We start from the raw sequence: 24,313 nt of genomic DNA, 5'->3' as shown, positions 1-24,313 counted from the left end.
GGAGTTAGAGCGCCGATTCGGGGATCGATTGTCGCGTCCCGACGGGACGCGATAAATCGATCCCCGAGAGGTCGATTTCTACCCGCCGATTCAGGCGGGTAGTATAGACCAGGCCTGTGTCTGCAGCCTCTGCCCATTACTAACACTCACATACCTAACTCCAGGAACCAGCTGTTCCTTCTGCTACAAACCCATTGTGATGCATGGCTATTGAGGGTTAAAAATCCTGCAAAATAAATAACCCTCAAAAGACATGTGGGTAGATAATGTTTGTGTTTTTGTGTATTTACATATGTATGAGTAGGGTCAACAATGTAATCAACAGTCCCTGTCTATGCTGTATTCTGATAATTCAGAGGTCAAAAGAACATCCTAGCATTTAAATGAATTGTAAACACAGGATATCTCTGTATTCATCTCTCTTTGAAATGTATAGCAAATAATCTGAGAATGGAGGAGGAACAAGCAAATTGCCTTATGTTAACTCTATAGCTAAGTACCAGTGATGGACCTCCTTCAAAGTCATGCTAATTACCTTCTGAACTCCTAACTTGCCAAAAGACAAGAAATTGTATACAAGATCCTGGGGTCTGTCATCTCAGATCTGCTTAGGCTTCACCAGGGGAAGTTTGAGTCGCAAGGCTAAGGTCCCAGTTTTGCTGGTACACCCTGAATATGATATTTGGACATTGGACTATAACCTATGAAGTATTTCTAAAAGAACACTGCAACTACAAAGCTCACCATCTCTGCTATGAATCTGCACCTAAACGAACTGAATCATGTCTGTAAGTATATTGATCTTTTAACCATATTCTCTCTCTTATTTTTTAATAAATTTTAGTTTCGTTTAATAAGAATTGGCTGTAGTGTGTATTTGGGTAAGATCTGGAATATTCAATATCCTGGGAGGTAATGTGTCTGATCCTTTGGGATTGGTAGAACCTTTTCTTTTATATGATGCAATAAGATTTTCAGAAATCATCATATTTGACATAGGTACCTGGATGGAGGCCTGAGGCTGGATCACTTTAAGGGAACAGTGTTGTTTGGACTTGAGTAACCAGTGAGGTAATAAAGCAGATGTTTTATGCTGGTTTGGTAAATCTAAGTACTGGAATATCCACCAGCTTTTATGGGATTGTCTGCCCCATTCTTTCCAGTTCACCCTAATTGAGTGCCCACAGCTGGCTCCCCCCTAGAACCCCGGTCACACCCACAATGCAAGGAACATGCTTTTCTGAAATGAAAAGTCACTGGCCTACCTTGCATGTAGGCCTCTATTCGCCGAATAAGCTCATAAGACTTGGATCGGTCCAGCAGCGTCCGGATAGCAGGAAGGGGGTCCAGGATGATGGTTTCAGGGTGAGCATCAATATACTCCTGCAGAACAAACATGGAGCAAAGGCTACTGTTAGATTTGCTGGACAGCATAAAAAGCACCGAAGCATGGGAAAATAAATTGGAGGAGAAGGTTAAGGACCCAATCAATCTACAGTTCCTCCTCCGAATGAGGCTGGCACTTTGTAAATGTAATTGTAGGGCATGTCTAGCCTTTCTCGTCATTGACATTGTAAACTGGAATCCTGTTGAATACAAATATAATGCCAGACAGTGTTTAAGACAGTGACATCCAACTGTGGACTCATCAGCCCTGCAACCTGCTCTGCAGCCACATCAATTCAGAGCAGAGCCAGTGGTGAAGACTCACAATAGCAGCAGAGAGTGGTATTGGCAGGAACCATTAGGAGAAAAAGGACACAGTGCTATTGGGGCCAACCTTGTCATTACACTGAAGAGCTTAAACAGCATGTGGGCATCAGTCCACTTCAGAGTGCAGATCAGAACTACATCTGCATTCTTTTACATTAGTATTACAGTCCCCTACCTGTACTGACTGCCAAGTGAGGAGCTAGATGATAAGGACTGAAAAAAGGTAGTAGGGCCAGGGACATTATTACTTCATTGAAACACAATGCAGTTTTCAAAGCAACAGCACTATGTATCCATCTTGCCACCTCCCTAATCAAATGCTCCCTTGCCCGTTAGCTACGAGAACACAGCAACTCCCCCAGTGAGCTTCATATTGGGGGTATTGCAAAAGACGACCCGCAGCAGCGAGTCTCAGAACCTGGGTTGACCAACTCGAGCTTGCAGGGCTTGTGCCAAAGGGCTAAAAATTGCATTGTAGAGTTTGGGCTTGGGCTGGAGCCCGGGTTCTGAGACCCTCCCTCCTAGCCGGGTCTCAGAGCCCAGGCTCCAGCCCAAGTCCGAACGCCTACACTGCTATTTTTAGCCCAGCAGCGTGAGCCTGAGTCAGCTGACCTGTGCTCTGAGACTCCCTGCCACGCGTTGTTTTGTAGTGAAAAACTCTGAGCACCAAATTCCCATTTCTGACATCATGACCGCTGCCTCGTTACTATGAGGGAAATTTTATATATACCCCACTAGCTCTTGCCAATGTCTACTGCGATCTGAGATGCTCAAGGTATCTCTCTTTCATGCCCACATATGTGCATGCATACAAGAGGCCATGCGCCTGCCCACAGTGGTTCCATAAACTCAAAGTGATTAATGAGAGTCTCTCTCTCACCCCGTTCAGAGTTGGACAAGTAATTCCAAGCTAAAATCTGTCTTTATTCTTTAATGAGATTTCCTAATCAGCTTCCATTAACCTCCATTCATTTCTTCACATCTATTTACGTGGATGCATGGTAAACGTTTCCATTAATAGCTGGTTTAATTAAGGACCTAAACAGGATATTCTTCAAAGAAAAAAAATAATACTCCAAATTATGCTCAGGAGTAACACAAGGCAGCACTGGGAGACACACTTCACTGGCTACTGAGATACAGTGAAAGGAATGGAGACATCTGATCCCAACGCAGACTTTACTCCCAGTTCTAAGCAGGTGAGAGTGAGTTATTTGTTCAACACCAACAAGTCTTTGCTTGCTGCTGAATGAATGCATTTAATTCACTGCTTGCTGCAGACGGATTATTCTTTAGACTTTAAGAGGAGCCGGTGCTGGGTTAGCGGCCCCGTCACATTGCTTGGATCACGCAAATGGATTTCCTTCACAGCCCCTTGGCACATGCTATGTGACACCACACACTTCTTACATATTTAATACATCTCCTAGAAATGCCATACAAATTGCTCTGAGACGTGTGCATGGCACTGTACAATATTCTACCACCACTTGGAAAGGGAAAGGAGCTGAGCTATCTTCATAGCAAATCACAAACATTCTCATTTAGTCAGCTGCCACGTGCGATATCCTTGCAAACGCTGGCCCTGACTACAAAACTCCTCCCTGCCTCCCCAAATGGAAGCCTGGCTCCATGCCTTTGTTTTGAGTCGATAGCATAAAACATGTAAAGGGGCATTTTTAAATTATCTCCCGACCACAGTAATCCCAGAGTCTCTATCTGAGACCCAGGTCCCTTCCTCAACTAGTGCCCTAAGCACTGGACCATCCTTCCTCTCTAACATGCCTGTTGGCTGCCTGTATGTCCCATTATGTTCACACACAAGCATACAGATTTATTTGAAAAATTGTGAGAAACATTTTAAGGCAACACAAACTATTTTACCTTAATTAAAAAAAAAAACAACCCCCACAAAAAAACTCTCCTCTCTCAGCTGAATTCCGGAGCAGCACCAACCAAGCGAGAGACACTGGGCAGTTCTCTAACTTAACTAATAATTTCCCATGTGGTACCATGTCAAATGCTTTACTGAAGTCCAGATTGACTTTTTTAGACAAGAAAACTGAATCTGTTATCTTATCAAAGATAGATATCAAGTTATGCTGGCATTATCTACCTTTAGTAAATCCATGTTGCATTTTATCCCATTTTCTGTTTACTTGCATGTCTAATTATGCTTTGCTTCAACATTTGTTTTAAAGTCTTACATATTTTTAAGGTCAGACTAACAGGTCTGTAGTTGCCTGGATAATTTTTTTGCTTCCCTTTCTTAAAAATAGGTACGTCATTAGCTATTCTCCAGTCACAAAATGCCACCTCCGATTTGATAGATTTATTAAAAAACCTTGCTACCAGACTTGAGGTTTCACATGTCAGTTCTTTCAGTATTCTGGGATGGAGATTATCCAGTCACCCCGTCTTGAGCACATTAAACCTTTTGCTTCCACCTCAAATGTAGTAATTTCTATTTCTATACACTCATTTAATTAGACATCCTGCCTTTGCCCCCATGTTGTACATCATCATCCTTTTTGAAAATTAAGGCAAACTATTCACTTAGTTTTTGGGCCATACTTACATTATCCTTAATCTCTACCCCCATCCTCACTGCATAGCAGCCCCGTTTTTTCTCTTGTTCTCTTTTGGTTTATATATGGCTCAAGAACCTTTTACTATTTGTTTTAATTTCCTTTGCAAGGTCTAACTCAGCTTGACTTTTGACAATTCTCATTTTATCCCTGCACTTTCTGACCATCCAGACATAGCTTTCTTCACTGATCAACCCCTTTTTCCATTCCTCATAGGCTCTCTGCGTACTCCTAATTCCTTTTTGAGGTGTTTCTTCATACAGTTAACCTGGAACCCTTCTCCCTACAAGTTTTTCCCCTTGGATACAAATTTCAGATCATTTTTGTACCTTTGACTTAAAGAAATTCCAAAACTCCTACACATTTAAGTCCCTGAGCTCTTCAGTTCAGTTGACTAATTCCCTTAATTTCTCAGTCTTCCCATTTGAACTTTAAAACCTTAGTTACTGACCTGTTGTTGATTAATACTTAGTCCTGCCTTGAGTGCAGGGGACTGGACTAGATGACCTCTCGAGGGCCCTTCCAGTTCTATGATTCTATCCTTCCATTTAATTTAAAATAAATCAGCTTGTGCTCACTCACAATCCAAGGTTATTTTCCATAACCAGCTCTTCTATAACGTCCTCACTACTTATCAATACCAAGTCTAAAACACCATCACCGCTTGTTGGTACAGTGACCTTTTGATGAAGAAATCTGTTGGCTATCACAAACATGAATAACTGAGTCCTCCCTAGGAGCATTTGTTCTCCAATCTGTATCTGGGAATTTAAAGTCTCCTATAATGACAATTCCTGCTGGTGTATCTCTCTAATAATATTACACAGATCTCTGTCTATATCCAATCTGATCCTGGAAGTTTACAGCAAACCCCTCACACTACTCCAATAGAACCTCTGGAACAATCCATTCTCAGTGATTTTGACCCAAACTGATTCTGTTTGATACATGCTATCACTTCTGATTTCTTTACAGTCTACTTTATTATTGGATGTACAATGCTACCCCACTATCTTTGCCTCTCTATCTTCCCTAAATAGCCCATGTGTCACTAATCATCAACCCCTTCCACGTCCATTTCCCTTTCCTACGGCCCTTTTCACCATATTCTGCCAGGATTCTGCTGTGGCTAGCCCGTGCCAGCTGACTCAGGTTCGCAGGGCTCAGACTTGGGGGCTGTTTAATTGCACTGTAGACTTCCCGGCTCTGGGATCCTTCCACCTTGCAGGGTCCTAGAGCCCGGGCTCCCGCCCGAGCCCAAACGTCTACACCACAATTAAACAGTCCCACAGCCCAAGTCCAACTCCGCTGACATGGGCCAGCTGTGGTTGTCTAATTGCAGTGTACATACCTTCAGGCTGTAAGCTCCACAGTGCAGAGACCTTGTTGTTTTTCTGACACCTGACAAGCACCATGCACACTCCTGTTGCACTGTGAAATGATATTCTATAGCCTAAGCATCAGCAACTCTGCATCTCTGATGGATATAATATAGAGGGGCAGGAGTGAGTATGTATAAGAAAAGCAAAGACATACCAGTCATCTTCTCATACTAGCAAGAGGGGAAGTATTGTGGCTAATGCACCTCTGCATGCTGTGTTTTCCCTTGACAACAACACTAGGCTCAAGGATAGTTAATTTCCTATCAAAACCAGAGCAGTCAGATTTTCAAATAAAGTCAGGATGCAGGCTAGACAAAGGGGGTCTAATCAAAAGGGCCCTCTCCCCCCAACCACCTCATCTGACATGCTCTAGAGATCTGAGAGCCAGGTGTCCAGACTGGCAGAGATGAGGCATCAGAAAGAGTTCTTGAATGGAGTAGAATTCAAAGTGAACACCAGGACTCCATGCCAATAAGATAATATTTTAAAGCCATTTTACTGCAACAGCAAAAAGTTTGTCCCAAATACAACCATCCTCAGCATTTTATGTCTGCTAAAGGAGACTGCGGAGCCTTTCATAAGCCCAAAGGGAGCTGCTAGAAGAGTTTCACAGGAGTTTATTAAAAATGACCAAACTGGATCATGTGTGTCATTAGGGCCATGCTGCAATTGTTTGCAATCTGGTTTGGTGTCAACAGGCTCAATCCTGAAGACAATGGGAGTTTTGTTTAAGGACTTCAGGACCAGGCCCAATAAATTTGTTTAGAAAAAATGAGTTCAGCTCCAGTAACCCAGTTATTTAAACCTAACGTTTTGCCTATTGGTCAAAGAGCACCTCAAAGAAGCACAACAGAATCTCCCATCTATTTACCTTCTTTATTTGGAACATTTGTAGCTGTCCCAACCTTGGCTCTGCCCTCCTTCTCCTCCTATCAAAGCTCATCTGGCTTGGCATTTTCAGAAGAATTCAACAATACCTTCCAGCAATGTTTTTTCTCTCTACCCAGCCATAGGAGGCTCTCAGACATGTGAAGGCAAAGAGCTCTGATCACAGATTGCAAGAGGGAATGGCTCATTTAACCAAGGGCTTGTCTACACACCCAATTAGACCGTGACAAACTGGGTGTGACTACCCTGCACTAGCTTGCTACAGTCTGTCTGTTTACACCCTGATGATGCACGATAACAGTTCCTTGAGGCACTTTGAGTCTGGTCAAAGCGCTCTAACAAACTGTTCGCGCACATTAGCAGGGTACACATGGGCAGTTAGATCTCAGCAGGCTAACGTGGCGTAGGTTCACATCCCAACTTGCCATAGTCTAAATTTACGTGTACACAAGCCTTTAGATGAGTTGACAGTTCTGAATTTGTGTAAATAAAGTAAAAAACAAAAAAAAAGACCTTTGTTACCTAACAAGAATCATCATGGCCATGATTTAAGGAAGCATCCTTAGTCACAAAAGCACTTAAACGTGTTTATGTCCTATTGAAGTAAACAGGATGTAAGCACATGCTGAAGAGCTTTCGTGAATCCGGACTTACTTATTCTACCCTACACTGAAGCAAGGGAGTATCCAATAAAGAGGTTGAAACTTGATGCAATGAAAGTGGTAAGTCCTTAGAGTTTTAAGGAGCATCCCTGTCCTCATGCCATGAACTTTGGTTCCCCTGCTTATGAAAAAAACTACAAATAAATCTATTCATGATTCCCAGGTGAGGAGAGTGGAAAAATGCCAGGAGTGCAGGCTACTAACACACAAGCTTCAAAAAGGGAACAGATGAGGAGATAGCTCAGTGGTTTTGAGCATTGGCCTGCTAAACCCAGGGTTGTGAGTTCAATCCTTGAGAGGGCCATTTATGGATCTGGGGCAAAATCAGTACTTGGTCCTACTAGTGAAGGCAGGGGGCTGGACTCGATGACCTTTCAGGGTCCCTGCCAGTTCTATGAGATAGATATAAAGACAGATCACAGCTCCCAACAAATCAAAAGCTTGGGGAGTCCAACTGGTCTCCTCAGCTCATTTCCATTCATCTCTACAAAATGACCTTGCACTTTCCTTCTCTGAGCTTTACCAAAAGTTTATTGCCAATGCAGACTAGCGGCCAGGCAACAAGCTGGAGGAGATTTAGGTTTCCCGACAATATTTTGAAAGGGCTCCGTCCCTGGGCTGGAATTCAGCCTGACCCAGACAACGTGCATGTTTTTCTCCTTACAATCTTTGACAAAACAAAAACAAACAAGAAGAAACAAGAACTTATGAGCAGATCCTCCTGTGTGTAAATTTCAGACCTGGCATTTAGTTATGCTCTGTACCAAGCTTGCCGCTGGCAGGAGACCAACAAGGAAACTGGAATTCAAAGAGAGACCCACTATTTCCAGTTCTATATCAGAGGGCTCTGGAAGAAATGCTTATTCTGGTTCATGTGTGTGGGTGGGAGGAGGGGGAACAGGTAGGCTAGGATTGCTTGACATCTTAGCTGAAAAGGTAATAGGGGGAGGATTAGCCACTACAATTCTATTTTAAAAGACCTGGGGTACAGTGAATTGACATATCCATACCTGTAAATATCAGCTGTTAGATGCTAAGAGATGGCGGATGAGCCATTTACTTCATCTGGATAACTTCTTGATTTTTACAAAATCCCCCGATATAACATATACATTAACCATGGCAGCAATAATACTTAGTGTTTTCCCATTTTCACAATCTTTATTCTTCCCTACACCCTTGTGAAGTAGATCAGCATTTTACAAGAGGGGGAATGGATGTAAAGAAACTCTTAGGAACTTGTCTAAAGCCACAGAAAAAGTTAACAGCAGACTCAGGACTAAAATACAGGAGTTCCTGGCTCCCTGCCTTGAGCTCAGACTCTCCTCCTCTGATGTACTTCCTTCAGTCTTCACACTCACACACTTTGTTTTTGCTTTTTAAGGAGACACGATCAACCTTAACATTCTGATTGTTTTTTAAACATACTATGATTATAAGGAATATCTGAGATAACTAGAAACTCAAAGAAAAAATATATTCCTCTGTGGTTTTCTGGTTCACTGTGCATTGGACAGCAACCTTGTTTCATTGTTTTTCCCAGAATAGCAAGTCAAGGCAAGATTTGTAAAAGATATTTAGGTGCCTGCCTAAAGATGCAGTTAAGAACCTATTGAGATTTTCAAAAACGTAGCTGCCAAATTCTCATTAGATCTGCATCTTCAGGCACTTAAATACATAGGTGCCGAGTTTCTAATCTTCCAGGGGGGTGCTCCGCCCAGGCCTCTCCCGAGCAGGCTGTGCTCTCACTCTTCCCCCTCCCTCCAGTGCCTCCTGACACAGTGAAACAGCTGTTTTGCAGCGGGCGGTAGGCACTGGGAGGGAGGGAGAGGTGCTGATTGGTGGGGTCAGCGCCTATGCTTAAATACCTTCAAAAATCTGGTGCTGAGTGCCTAATCCTGCAAACACTTATGCATGTGAGATACTCATGCACATACGTGTTTGCAAGATTGACCCCTTAGTTAATTCCACCTGTGGGTGGGTGGGGTGGGGGGGAGGTCTTTCACACTACGACGTGAGAGAGAAAATGGGAAAAAGTATAAACCCACAAGGTGGACTCAGAAGCAGGTGTAGTATTTTAAACTATTTTTAGCTCAACTTTTTAAAAAATTACTAGACTTACAAATTGGTTGTTTCCTGCTAATTCCTCAATAACTCTTATTTTCCGGTGTTACACAAAAGCCAAGACAGAAGATCATTTTTGCCTTTCAAAGAGTTTGCTGCCTTGCAACTTTTAAGGCACAGGCTGGAGATTGGGAGTGTGCAGAAGGAGTGATAGGCTGGTATGTAAAGAAGGGATAAATTTCATCCTGCCCATCCATTAGCAGAGAAAGCCACTGGCATTATCACCCAAAGGAAGTCCCAAAACTGCCGTTCCACTGGAAGTGAGGACTTCTGATGAAGGCAACTGATCCAGCAGGAACAGAAGTCTGGAAAACACAAGAAAATTTTCTAGCTAGGGCCCATGGTCTAGGAATATAGGGAAACAAGGGCACCAGCTGCTCCTGGCAAAGTTTGGGGTGAGAGGGTTCAGAAGGAGAGTCAGTAGAAACTATAAAAACCAAACCAGAAGTAAAGTTTATACACTTAAAATGCTCACTGATCACAGAAACCTGCATGTAGGGAGAGGTGGTGATTTAGCTTTTCACAAGGCTGATGTAACAGAATCTGTTAACAAAAAGTGGCTCTGGAGGACAAATTAAACAAGTCTGTGGATCTTCCACCACATGCACGATCGTCTTGAATCTGTCAAACTAGAATGGAGTTCCAGTGAATAAATTTTCCCAAGTCCCTGTATAGTCAAGACAGGCATCTGGTTAGTATTCTGTTCTAATCAGAACATAATGAGGTTTCTCTAGTCACAGCCTTTTAACACAAGACAAAACAGACACGCTGGCTTGTCAGAGTCGTAAACTTTGCTTGGAACGTAGGAGCAGGGGTGGCCATCTCACTAAGAGAACGTGAGGATTTTTGCTAGCAAAAAACATTCATTGGAGCATCGGCATTTAAATTGCCATAGCATTCAGAGATCCTATGTATTCCCAGACTGACCTGGTGGGGGTGCTTGGTTTCTCTCTCTTGCTCCAGGCTTCAATCAGTCAGACAGGAACCACAAAGGACTGTGGACAGTTCTGATCAGACAACACTCCCTCCACATTAGATCAATCTCTGCAGCAGACTTGAAATGGTCCTACTCTGTCTAGAAAAATCTCTAGGGCCTAAAATTGTTCCAGATGCAGTGTCTTGCTCCTTCAACTCCTCTGATGAGGCACTATGGTAGCAGGACCAGGCATCCTGGAACTGCTCTCCCAACAGATAATTCAATTAGTAACCCACCAAAATGTAGTGCCTCTGAGGTCAGCTGAACAGTTTTTAGCTCTCACTCCCATCTTTGCCCTAAAACTTGAATGCAACATTAATCAGAAGTGATGACTCCCTAGTGATCTCTACCCTCCCACAATAAAGGGACTGATACAAAGCCTAGCCAATGGAAAGACTTCCTTGCCCAAGATGTTCACTTCCACTGATGTCACTGAAGCCTGGATCAGGTGCCTTTTTCAGGATGATTAGAGATCATTCGGTAGTCATCCCTCATCACTAACACAGTGGAGGGTTTTTAGCTCTCACCCCTCATCTGCACAGCACACCTTTACAGACTCAAACGATGCGGGCAGAAGTCTAGCTGTGACACAGAGCCAGAAAAGGTTACACTACTAGCAGGCGTATTGACCCAGATTCAACCTTTAGAGACATATTAGTAGATAATGTTTGTGGGTTTTTTGTGTGTTTACATATACACCTCTACGTCGATATAACGTGACCCGATATAACACGAATTCGGATATAACACGGTAAAGCAGCGCTCCAGAGGGGCAGGGCTGCGTGCTCCTGCGGATCAAAGCAAGTTCGATAGAACGCGGTTTCACCTATAACGCGATAAGATTTTTTGGCTCCCAAGGACAGCGTTATATCGGGGTAGAGGTGTATATTGTTAGAGGCGGACAATGAAACCAAACAGTTCCTGTCTATCCCTCTATTATGTTAATTCAGAGATCAAAAGAAGATGTTAACATTTAAATGAACTGTGAAAGTAGCAATATCACGGTCTTAATTTCTTTTTGACGTATATAGCAAACTACCTGTAAATGGCAGCAGATAGGCAATTGCTTTATGTTAATTCATGTAGCTAATTACCAGTAATGCTTAGGAAATAGGAGGTTACTTCAAAAACACTATTCTTCACCCAAGGAACACCTGCTGTCAAAAGGCTATCATAGCCTGCCAGTGATCTATCTAAAGAAATCTTGGGCCTTGATCCTTTCATCTCACATCTGCTTAAGCTTCATGAGGGGAAGTTTAAGTAATATGACTGAGGTGTCCAGTTCCATTCTGGATCACTCTGACATTAAATATTTGAACATTGGACTATACCCTAATGAATTAATTCTGGAAAGGACTTTTTGCAACTCTAAAGCTCACCATCTCTACTATGAAACTGACCTAAAAACTCTATTCGTGCCTGTATGTATAATGATTTTTTAACCAGTACTCTCTCTTTTTAAATAAATTTTAGTTTAGTTAGTAAAAACTGACTGTAAGCATGTATTTGGGTAAAATCTAAAATATTTATTAACCTGGGGGATAATGTGTCCGATCCTCTTGAATTGGTAGAACTTTTATACGATAAACAAGATTTTCAGTAATCTTCAGCATATTTGCTTTGGCTGTCTGGGTGGGAGCTCAACGCTGGGTTGCTTTAAGGAAACTGTATTTTTGACTTCTGGATAACCAGTAAGGTATTGTAGAAGCTGTTTTGTTGCTGGCTTGGTAAATCTAAGTATTAAAATAACCACCAGTTTGGGGGGATTGTCTGCCCATTCTTTGCAGTTTGCCCTAATTAAAGCAATCTCAGCGTGCTCCCCCTGGGATCCCGATCACACCATCTCTCAGCTGATCTGTAGAAGAACACATCTAGCAGAGGTGGAAAGTCAGTTGTTGGGGTCTGTTCCTCCATCTACAAGCCCCTCAAAGGCAGGCAAACAGTCCTCACCATTTTCAGTCAGTTTAAATGGTGTGACAAAGTTCTGGCCTTGACTCCGTGGGTCCTGCGTTTCCTGGAGGATTTTGCTAGCCTCAGAGGCTCACTGTGACCCTCCACATAGCCCTTCTCTCTCTAGAGGCAAGGGTCACAGTCTACTGAGCCATTTTCATCATAAGCCAGCAAGGGAGGTGTGGAGAAACAACCCTCCCTCACACAGTCTCTGTTGTCTCCCAGTATCAGTGATTAATCAGGGAGGGGAGCCCGGGCCCACCCTCTTCTCCGGGCACCAGCCCAGGGACCCTAAACTTAGCAGCTATGGAAGCTGACTTTTTGGAAATAGGGCATGTAAAATTCCCTGGGCTACTTCCCCACAGCAGCCCCCACTCAATATCTTCTTCACAATTACCTCAGGGCCTCCTTCCTTGCACCTGATATGGATTCATACTACTTCGTTCCTCCAACAGCTCCCTCCTATAGCTCCTGACATCTACACCACACTGACTAACTGGGAGGCTTTTAACTAGTTCCAGCCAGTCCCTGATTGGTTTCAGGTGTCCCAATCAATCTAGCTGTCTCTCCTGCCTTCTAGAAGGATCTTAATTGCCCCCAGGTGTCTTGATTAACCTGGAGCAACTGCCATTTGGTTACCGTGGTACCAGGGATTTGTTTAGCCTGGGGCTAACATACCTGTTCCTCACTACTTTACTGTAGCCATGTGGCCTTGCCCCATCACAATGGTTATGTTTTAAGAGGTGAGAGCACACCTTAGAGGTAGTCTGAGGGAAAGTCAGAGGGGTTTCCAAGTCCATCAGCAGTGTGCACCCACTGGGCTGGAGCAGTTTAATCACTGGGACCACAGACACACCTAGTGTGGTAAACCAAAGGTTGGCCCTTTCTCTTTTCAGAGATAAGGCTGTTGATGCTATAAGCTTTCGAAGAGCCGTAACAAATCTAGACTATTCTCATATCCAATTTCTTCTCATAACACCATAAAGGATGCACTGCTCTCCAGTTCATCGTATCCAGTTGGTTAGAATAGCACTAACAGAAGTAACAGTTTCTACCCTGAAAATTATATTCAATAGCAGGACAACTGGCTAGCTGGGAAGGATATATATCAAGCACTGCAAACACCTGACTGACTGGTCTGCTCAGGATCATCAGAGTTTCTTTCCCCAATTTACTGAACAACAAGGGAATGAAACTAATTCCCATTTTGAATGCAATAGCGAGGAGGTCACAAATACCACGCTCATGTATGCTCAGCCATATACACTCAAATAGCTAAGCTGTGGGGTTCATCAGTGTACATATTGAAAATTTGTTCATTGACTTCTTTTTAAATTGACTCTCTCTATAAACTGAGTCTTAAGAGTTATTACTCCCTGAGAAAATACTTCTCTGTCCATTTTCAATGGCTTGCAATAGATTTAGAGATATTTATCACTCTGCTTCCCTCCTATGCTCCCTCCCCTAAACTCTCCTCTGTCTCTGAGGACACAAGAGCACTTTCTCTAAACAGTCTCTCTGGCATGCTATTCAGCACTGGCAGCACTCTCCTCTGCCCTGCCAAGCACTGGGTATGTATTTTAATACAGTGAGCAGCATACAAATGGTGCCATCAGCCATGGTGAGCTCTTCCTACATGCAAGTGACAAGAGGGTGTGTCTAAGTCAGCAACACACATGTTCCAGAGGTTCCTGTGCCTGGTTTATAAAGGGATGGACCATCATTCAGAACTTTGCTAAGATGCATTTCCACCCTCTGTATCTCGTTCACCAGAAAAAAACCAAACCACTCTGACTTGTTTTTGTTTTTTTATTAATAGAACCACAACCAGGAAGCAGAACAGTCCAGTGGATACAACACTAGACAAGAAGCCAGGAAACACAAGCTGATCCTGGCTCTGCTAACCTTCTATTTGTTCACAGGCATGTCACATCATCTCTCTGTGCCTCAGTTTCTACATCTGAGAAGTGCTTTGAGTTCAATTAATCAAAAGCATTTCGGTATTACTATTGTAACGTGCCTCTATGAGCCCATTCCAATCAGCTACTGCAAACTCATAGTAGTTATCGTCAGAGATGGGGGAAAGAACCAAACACATCCCCTTATAATAAACAATTCAACTTAGATTGTATATAGTTTGTCCATAGATCTCAAAGTGCTTTACAAAAGAGGTCTGTATCCTTACTCCCATTTTATAGATGGGAAATGAGGCATGGGGAGGGAAGCGATTAAAGGATTAGAAAACATGCCTTATAATGACAGACTCAAGGAGGTCAATCCGTTTAGTTCAACACAGAGAAGGTTAAGGAGTGACTTGATCACAGTCCATAAATGTACCTACCTGGGGAGCAGAAATTTGATAACAGACGGTTCTTCAATTCACCAGAAAAAAAAAAATACAATAAGATGCAAGCTGAAGCTAGACAAATTCAGACTAAAACCAAGGTGCAACTTTTACCAGTGGGGGTAATTAACCATTGGAACACTTTACCAAGGGTTGTGGTGGATTCTCCCTCACTGATAATTTTTCTCTCAAGACCAGAAGTTTTTCTAAAGGACAGGATCCAGTTCAAACTGAAATTAATTCAGGGTAGCCCCATGGCCTATGTCATACAGGAGGTCAGACTAGATGATCACAGTGGCCCCTTCTGGCCCTATGATTAGGACTAAGATTGTGTCACGGAGGTCGCGTAAGTCACAGAATCTGTGACTTCCAGCGACCTCCGTGACATTGGGGACCCGCAGCAGCCCAGCCGCCACGAGCAGCCCGGCCGTGCTGGGATGCCCCCTCAACCCCGCAGCAGACCTCGGAGCTGCTCAGCAGCTGCGAATGCCCCCCTCCCCACAGCTCCCAGCTGCCAGCAGCAGCAAAGGGACCCCAGAGCTGCTCCGGGGGTGGGGGAGCGCACAACTGCTGAGCTGCCGTGAGCAGCCGTTTCCCCGCCCCCCCATCCAGCTCCCAGCCGCCGCCAGCAGAGGAACCCCAGAGCTGCTCAGCAGCCATGGGCAGGGGGGAGCCCCCAGCAGCTCCCAGCCGATGGCAGCAGAGGGACCCTGGAGCTGCTCAGCATTGGCAGGGGGTCCCCCAGCAGCTCCCAACTCTGCTCCCCAGCTCCAGTCCCACAGGGTGGCAGGGGGACCCCCCGCCCCAGCTCCAGTCCCACAGGGCGGCAGGGGGAAGCTCCCAGCCGCTGGGAGGTGGGAGGGGGCAGGGTGCAGGGTGCTGGACCCTCCTCCCTCCCCACTTTGTCAGGGATGTTTTTAGTAAAAGTCAGGGACAGGTCATGGCTTCCGTGACTTTTTGTTTATTGCCTGTGACCAGTCCATGACTTCTATTAAAAATATCCATGACAAAATTGTAGCCTCACCTATGATCTATGAAAAGTGACTCACCCAAGGTTACCCAGCAAAGCATTGGCCAAGCCGGGAACTGAACCCAGGTATCTGGAGTCTCAGTCCAGTGCCATATTCACGAGGTCACACTGCTTTGCAAGAAGCAGATATAATCAAAAAGAGAAGCTATATTAGATATTAACTTCACTGAATGACCAAGAAACAGTGACAGGGGAAGAGGAGAGCACAGCGAGTTCCTTTTATGCATTTTTGGATTTTTCACTGTTATTTTTATTTGTGGTTAAATGTAATACTCCTAAAAATGAAGGCCTCAAAGGCAGTAACTAGAGACAAACATTTCGCAGGTTTCCACACATAGCTGGGTCAATGCTCCTCAGTCCCAGCCAGCAGAAGCCCTCCTGGAACACTTTCAGAGATGGTTAATCATTGTGAACAGAGCAAACCTGTATGGTCGTTAGGTGAAGTGCACAAATAGGGGACTAGGATAGTCCAGTGATATTATCTAGGATTTAAACTCTAGAGATGCTAGTCTAGTGCACTAACTGACTGGCATCCCCTGGCTCCTCACTAGTGCAGCTCTGGTTTTACACAATACGAGGATATTCAACATTCATCCTGTGCTTTTCATCCAGTTTATAAGGCTCCTAGCAAAGTAGCTCATTTAACTAATCTTATACATTAAATCCCAATACAGGGAGATAGCAGTTTTTATACTTTATCTGACCTAGGGAGGTGCTCACTGATACTCCCCTCAGTCTCTAATATCTGGTCTGGAAAACTAATAGAAAATGCTCTCCCGGCAGTAACATTTTGTAACTATACGTAGCCTGGATGAACAAGTCTTGTTATTGGCTAATATGTCAGCTGGCGAGCAAAGGGCATTATTGACTGTTATATTGGCATATTCCTCAGATACGGGAGTAAGTACCAGATTTCTTTCAATAGTACTTGACACAATCCTAATTCAGACTATTAAGGTAAATTACATCAGACTTATTATCGGACTATTTTAGATTAACTTAATAAGGATCATAATACTGTTTTGCTGTTCTATAGTGCTGCTTATAAGAAGATTTCAAAGCACTTTACAATTAATTAAATCTCAACAGCAATGGTGTAAATATTAAATCCATTTTACAGATGGTTAAACTGAGGCATAGAGAGACAGTGACAGCAACACCACACAGCAAGACAGAAGCAGGTCTAGAAATAGAACCCAGGAGCCCTAACATCTAGTTATGTTATCTAACCTCTGGGCTATGTTTTGTCCTAGTCCACATATACATATTGAAGTTAGATACAGAAAACCAAGCTAACAGGCTGTCAATTTGCTCTCTACCTTGTCAGAAGAATGCAGTGTTGTTGGAGACAGGCAGCTATGTGAAAATAACTAATGGAACTGAATAGCATAGAGGTCTATCCCGCACAAGAACAATTCATTATGATGCAAGTTCCACAAATAAGAACCTGATGTTAAGTCATACATTCCTCAGCCAGTGCTTCACTGGTACTTTACATACGACTTGCAATGATCACTGACTGTGTCCTCACATCTATACATTAATAATCATGATTCAAACATATCTTCAGTCACTGATTTGATGGATGACCCATTACTTTACATTGTGCATGAGGTTAAGACCAAGTCAATAAGAGAGACTGCAACCTCCAAAGAAATGCTTAGCAGCACGTATGGGGTAAGGGTAGGCTGGGAGAGATGTAAACCAACAAACAACCAACAAAGGTCTCTTCTGTTTTTCCCAACCTCTAGAGAGATTTTGAGATCATGTGGTCCACCAAGGAGAAGTAAAATGCTGGGTGACTAGAATCCCATATGTACGGATATCAAGTGCTGTAGAATAACCTCAGGGAACAATACACCTTGTTCATGGGATTCATTTGAACAGTTCATAGTGAGTTGCTCCCAGGTTTTACAAAGAGGGACTTAATTAGGCTATGAGATATTTAATACTGAGTACATCGGAATGATCACAAGTCCTGGATAATTAATGGTTCAAACACATCCCGGAGAAGAGGAGTCAAAGGAGAGGGAGAAAAATCTCCCTCACACAGATGCACAGTTCTGAGCTGAGAACTTTGCTCAAGAACATAATTGGACAATTTAGTAATTTAGGAATGAAATAAAGAGACCATATGGTATTCACATGTATAATACGCAGCTGATTGCAGATATATAAATGGAAGGCCCCAGTAGCATACATCAGCAGAACACAGGCTCTGAATGCAATCATCTCGTAGCTACTACGTAGCTGAAGTCAGGCAGTTCTGCAAACAGATCTGACACTACCGAGTATATATATCCCCACTTACCATACTAGGACAGGAGCAATATACCTGTTGGTTCTTAGCTGTACCATGAATAAACATTAAATTATTTAAAACAGTACGCTAAGCCCTAATTTGTTAAACTATCCGCAAAGTAATCTAGCTTGCATATACAGACAGGTTGTCAGCACAGCAAAGGCTGTAGTGTAGTCTGAGCAACATGTAAATCAGTCATTAAAACATAAACCAAAAAGCAATTTAGCTCTAACACCAGGAGTCAGGTTTCCAGCCTAATGTGCTTTAACACAGTAATAGGTGATGACTTTTCAGCGCACCCACTGGATGTCCGCTCCCGTCGCTAGTGAAGATAGTGCACTTTGTGCTATCTTCTTTAGCAAGGTGGGCATTGGAAAGGGTGGCTAACAAGGGAGTAGAGAACTCACGGAGCAGGATAACTGAGGAGCTGTGGTCAAGTAATGAGATCAAGAGGTAGCAAGGAACTGGTCATGGAGCTAAAGTATGAACCCATAGTTTATATTCTGGAAATGACCGGAGATGAAATGTATTCTCAACAGATGAGTCATATCACGTCCACTGACACTTTCCTAACAAAACATTTATATGGTCAATGGCAGCAGGGGCTGGAGAGGGATTTTTTTTCTTTTTAATTATTCCAGTGGTAAAAACAAGGTAATAAGATACAATAGAATGATGTTAAAAATACCACAAAGCATATAACAAATCAACTAAAGCAAGGACTTCAACTTGAGGATATCACTTCATCCCAACTCCAGCTTCGCAACATGCAAGCCACATATACAAGATAGCACCCCATTAACTTCTCAGTCTCCACATTAAGGACAGAGTGCATATTCCTTTGTGTTGTTTATTTGATACTGGATCCTTCATCTTGGTATTTAAACACCAGCTTTAAGAAAAGATTCTCCCATATTTATAATCATGGTGCCCTTCCTTCCAAAACCCAACAATTAGAAACTGTCTTATTTATTTAAGAGCTATTAAATACGCTGAGCTCATTGAACAAAGAACAACCTTCTTGTGCACAAGAACATCAATTAAGAGTTCTGGTTTAGGAATAAAAGAACCTGGATTTCAGATACTAATTGGAATGGGTTTCCCTTATTTAACTGACTTTCATCTTGGTGGTCCCCAAAAAGAATAGTTTGTATTAGTGATACAGTCTCAGCAGCGGAAATGTGGGAACCAGGAGCTGCAAGACAGTAACTCAGTTTAATATCATGGTCAACCACTATTTTTCTCCACAGGAAATTAGGTATAAATCTAAACTACAGTATTTGTTATATATGATTAAAAAAAAAAATCAGTGAAGTGAACAAATAATGCATCGAAATCTCTCCATATTTTATATACATACATACACTCGTGTAGATGTATAAATAAAAACTGCTTAGTTTCATGTATTTTCTCTTTCCTTTGGATTCCACAGCAGCTGATGAAGATCTCTGCTAGTGTCTAATGCTGGAAACCTCTCTGATCTTCCCTTTCCCTTAGGAATCACAAAGGTACACATGCTCTGTCTTTTCTAACAGCTAGAATTTTCAACAATTAATTAGTTATCTTTGGGCAGTTGTCTTTTGGCTGAACTTCTGGGTCTGCAATTTGAGGTTGCCTGTGTATATGCTGGGGAGGAAGAGAAACCCAAACCCTGTATTTTGCAACTCCTTAATCTCAGCAATGGATTGCTGAGTCCATGCATCAACCTGCTGACTCTCCAGCATGCTCCACCTTGAGCATAAGCTTTTGTCCAGTGATGATAATAATTAATGGAGATATCCCACCTCCTAGAACTGGAAGTGATCTTGAAAGGTCATTGAGTCCATCCCCCTGCCTTCACTAGCAGGGCCAAGTACTGATTTTGCCCCAGATCCCCAACTGGCCCCCTCAAGGATTGAACTCACAACCCTGGGTTTAGTAGGCCAATGCTCAAACCACTGAGCTATCCCTCCCCCCAGATATGTCTAGGCCTTAGTTTCCCCATCTCCAGAGTGGGGATAATACTTCCCTCACACAAGTGTTGTGAGGATTAATTAGTTAGCTGATATTTGAGAAAGTCAAGTGCTGTATGGGTGCCAGGGAGAGGCATTTGAAATCTCCCCCACCTCCAAATCTTTTCTCAGTAACTCCCACAATTTCCAAGTGCAAAAGGTAATGGACATCTCTCTTAGTCTGTGATAAATATTCGTCTTCTCCTCAACAAATCAGAACTAGAGGGGCTATCCCTGCAAATCAAACTTGTTATTTCGCCTAAGAGTTTGACCAAGGCAGGAGAAGGGGGAAGATTTTGTAACTCATTAAGCAGAGCAGAAAGAACACCCTTTCCTAGGAGTCCAAAGCTGCCAAAGTTTTGTGCTTTGTGGTTTTTAAAGCTGATGTCAACAGCATACACAGCAATTTCTTGTGATGCTGTGTTGAACGTTGCCTCTCTCTTTGAAAGAGAAACATGCATCATTGCTCAAAGTCACCAGCTAGAAACAATTCCTTTTAAAGCTCTGAACTCATCAGCATTCCCATTACTGATGGGAGGAGATCTTTGGAAAAACCTGCTCTCTGGATACTATTTTCATCACTAACATGTCTGCATGGCTTTCCTGCATATCTGACCTATACTGTAAACTTCCCGGGGAGAAATAAATAAAAGTGTCTCCTCAACCGGAGACAGAACACTACAGAAAAATTCACAACGGCTCTGCTTTGCGTGAATCATAAATCTAGGGGGATAGAGAGAGCAAGGGCTTCCTCGATAGGAAAAGCTTGAGGACAAGCCAACTAAGGATTTCTATGCACCCTTCTGAAGTGGGAGAAATCTGGCACACGAAAAAAATATTTTAAATTGTTTAGTTACGTATCTTTGGCCCAAGGCTGTCTTCAGGGATCTGGGGAAAACCCTACAGACACCTACTCCTCTTTAGAGATAGTAGCAATGTTTCTAGGATGATGACAGGAGGACGCTAGGGTGAACTGGGCATTGCATTGCTTTCCTCCACAATGTAAAATCTACCCAGGGCTATGGCATCCAGTCTAGCTCAATAAAGCCACCTTTCCCAGAGCTCTCAGTAGGTGAGCAGCAGCGCACAGGGAGCTGGTTTAGTCACGTGTCCCTACTCCATGGAAAAGGATTAAACTGGCAACAGTAGGAGCCGAGCCTCCTGCTCTGCTTTGTGCCTCCACCTTAAGCGCACAAGGGCTGTGAAAAATGACACTCACCTGGAACCTGTAAACCAACTCCAACGACTGGCTGTCATTTTGGTCTGCTTCAAGGATGACATCTGTCAGTTTATGTATGATCACGTCCAATGGGCCCTGATCTTCTATTGGTTTGGTAAGGTCAAGCTGGAGGATTTAAAAAAACAAAAAAAACCCACTTATTAAGACACCCACAATCAAATTCTTTATCCCCCCACCATTCCCTTTTCAGTTCTCAGTGTCAAAGTATTTCCCCAAAGTGTGAGGTGTTGCTCTGGGCATCACTCTTGGCACTGAACTCCAAATGTACTGGGGTGTTGCTTTAATCTCATCCATTAAAAATGCATAGAAAGTACCTATTCGCTGGGCAGCTGAAAAGTCAAACTTTGCATAGAGGTTTCTGTAGTAACAGGTTATATCCAATATCAAGCATCAGCACCCAAACCACTACGAGGCACCTTTCGTCCAAAGATCTTGTAGAGCTTCACCTGGCCCTTTCTGAGCTAGGGCACCAGCACGTATCCTCTCCTCATTCAAATCCCTCCCCCAGATTCGCTTGTGCCACCGGACATATATTTAAGAAACAAGTCAATGATATTTATTGATACGTTTAAAAAAAACGTGTTCACCATGTGGTGTTTTGGTCTTTGCTGAATAACCACAAGGAGCAGCATTCAGGTTAGCAACTTTGTGATGAGCATCTTGGGTAGAATTTTCAAAAGTGTCTATGCGACTTCAGCGTCTAAGTCATTTAGGGGATTGGAAAATTTCATTCAGCATAAACATCTAGACAGTCTCATGTTCTAACAACGATGCCAGGTTATCAATATTGACAAGTTAGTCACATGTCAAAAGATAGTGGCTTGTGCAATCTCTTTCTACCAGTGCCGTTGTATTTAAGCACATGAAACAACTTCAGCTTGTAAAACCACAAACAGAACTGATTTTAAAAAGGAAAAATAAAAGCAGGATCAAAAGATGTGTGCACAATAAACTGAAAGCAAGCCTACTCTTCAGACACACGCATATATCATTAATGTTCTCTTGGAACACACAACTGTAATCTCTACAGGACAGGGCCAAGTCTGTTTATAAGATGCCACGTACAGCAACGTACAACAGATTTATAAAATAAGAAAGATTTAAGGTGGTCTAGAGAGGTGGACCTTGGAAAGTCCCTAAGGATCTTCATACAACAAAGAGCTCCCTGCACATCTCCTGTTGAGGCATCTAACGTAGGTTCTGCTGTTCCCTGGTTTGTCCACCAAGCGTCTGAAACATACCAGAATGAACATGCACAAGATGGAAGATTTTAATAGCCAGGTGCTTGCAGAGTTTTAACTGTGGATGGGTTTGAGTTCCATTCACAGCCGTGATCCTGCACACACATGCATGCTTAACCTTCCTACTGTGAATACTGCTGTTGGTTTCAGTGGGACTAGGAACAGCAGTAAAGTTAAGCACACACAACTGTTTGCAGGATCAGGGTCCAAATTATATGAAATACTACTTAGTCCAGGATCCATGCTGAATGAGTAGCTATGCTTCTCTCCAAAAGCAGCAGGTGCTTTGAGTCTAGATCTTCAATTACTAAGGAAAGGAAAGAAAAGACAAGACAAGACAAAACATCCAGTTCCAGATTGACACTTTCCACAGCAGCCTATCATCTCTTACATAAAAAAGGCAACAGAAAAGGGTCTGTTCAATTAGGTCTGAAATCCCTAATCCCTGAAGAGGTGCAGAAATCTAAACCAATCCATCTTCAGATCATCTAGCTAGGAAGACTGTAAGCAAGAAGCATACAAGTGGGCCAGGCTGGTTAGTTCTCTACATTTCTATTGTCCTTGCAGTTGGAACTGTAGTGACAAACTCAGAAAATGAAAAGACAATCTTCCCCATCAGTAAGGACTAGCCATGACCCAAGAATAGAAATGAGCCTGTAAGGCTCACACATGCATGTTGAGCACAGTGTCATCGGGCAAAACGCTTTCTGTATGAGAGTTATTTGTGTTGTCAAATAAAGATGGGTATGTTTTCAGAATGGAAACAAACCACATATTATACACAAGTCAGACAGATGGCATTAGGACACATACCCATCAAGGAGCAATCTGAATTTCTTCCTCCATGAACAAAGAATACCAAATTCAACATTCTAATAGTTTACTCAGTCCAGAAATTCAGTGCTTACTAGGTTGCTTTAACTGGTTCTTTAAGGATGAAGGGATAGCAAGTACATTTCAACCACACAATCTGTAGTTTTATCCAATATTATGTGGACCTGAGGATCAGACTGAAAAAATAAATTCTCTGTCTTCTAGTGAGAGCCATGGAAGGTAAACATTTCTAAACTGTTCAGGATTTGGAAGAGTTCCACCTTCCTTTGTATATTGGCATAAAAAAGTCCTTGAAAAATGAAGCCTTTTCAAGAGGAATATCAGCTCCAGTCACAAGTCAGACAAAGGCTAACATAAAATTTCTGATGGTCTCTGCTGAGAGAAATAACAAGTTAATGCTTGTCAGCTGGAATCTGAACCCTCCTTCTTCCTGTTCCTTTCAGTATCCTTCTCCAACTGTTCCTTGCATTTGACGTGATCATCCAAAGGTTTATTTTCAAGTAGAAGCAATGCCATGGCAACGAAAGTGAGAGAAAATGTTTACCATCATCAGCGTGAAAATGTTTAGGTTGCAACAGCAGCCCATTTGCCTCCATTTGATGGAGGGGATCTTATTAGAATATGTCAATTTCACTTGATTGCTTCATCCAACAAGCAAAATTAGGTAAACGAATGACAGAGGAATGAGGGACATGCAGAGTGTAAGCTGCTAAGATGTAGCAAAATGCAAAATACCATGACTATGCTTCCAAGGTGTTACAAATACACGTGTTGAAGAAAGCAATAAGTACTAGAGATAAACCACATGCACGCCGAACTTACATTAGGAACCTTGGTCCTTCAGCATAAACCAGACCTTAAGCTAGAGGTCTCCCTTAGCACACAATAATAGCAGCTACTGGAGGGGCGGAGGGGACAGGCAAGCATAGGGAGTTAATTTCCAATAAACAGAATTTAATTTTTTTCTGCAGAACGTTGGTGATTTTTCTGTATTCTGTGGACAATACAAATGTCTGGTAAAATTCCATTAATTTCTATTGGCCCTGCC

The 24,313-nt window shown here is 42.8% G+C and overlaps 1 protein-coding gene across 4 annotated transcripts in view; it reads right to left on the bottom strand.

The window, feature by feature from the left end:
- The window catches only part of ITPK1 (inositol-tetrakisphosphate 1-kinase), a 228,671-nt gene that overhangs the window by 90,276 nt on the left and 114,082 nt on the right, over positions 1–24,313 (bottom strand). For 3 of the 4 annotated variants that reach the window (XM_034768065.1, XM_034768064.1, XM_034768066.1), the window contains exons 3-4: positions 21,170–21,295; positions 1,266–1,383 (exon numbers count right to left, since the gene is read on the bottom strand). In XM_034768065.1, the coding sequence (XP_034623956.1) occupies positions 1,266–1,383; positions 21,170–21,295 (244 nt within the window). Of the gene's footprint in view, positions 1–1,265; positions 1,384–14,624; positions 14,652–21,169; positions 21,296–24,313 lie in introns of those variants that run through there. The other variant, XM_034768067.1, reaches the window with a different exon arrangement.

Source organism: Trachemys scripta, chromosome 4 (genome assembly GCF_013100865.1).
Source record: "Trachemys scripta elegans isolate TJP31775 chromosome 4, CAS_Tse_1.0, whole genome shotgun sequence".
NCBI classification, from domain to species: domain Eukaryota; kingdom Metazoa; phylum Chordata; order Testudines; family Emydidae; genus Trachemys; species Trachemys scripta.
Note: the sequence above shows the minus strand (reverse complement) of the source record. Positions and strands in the feature narration are given on the sequence as shown.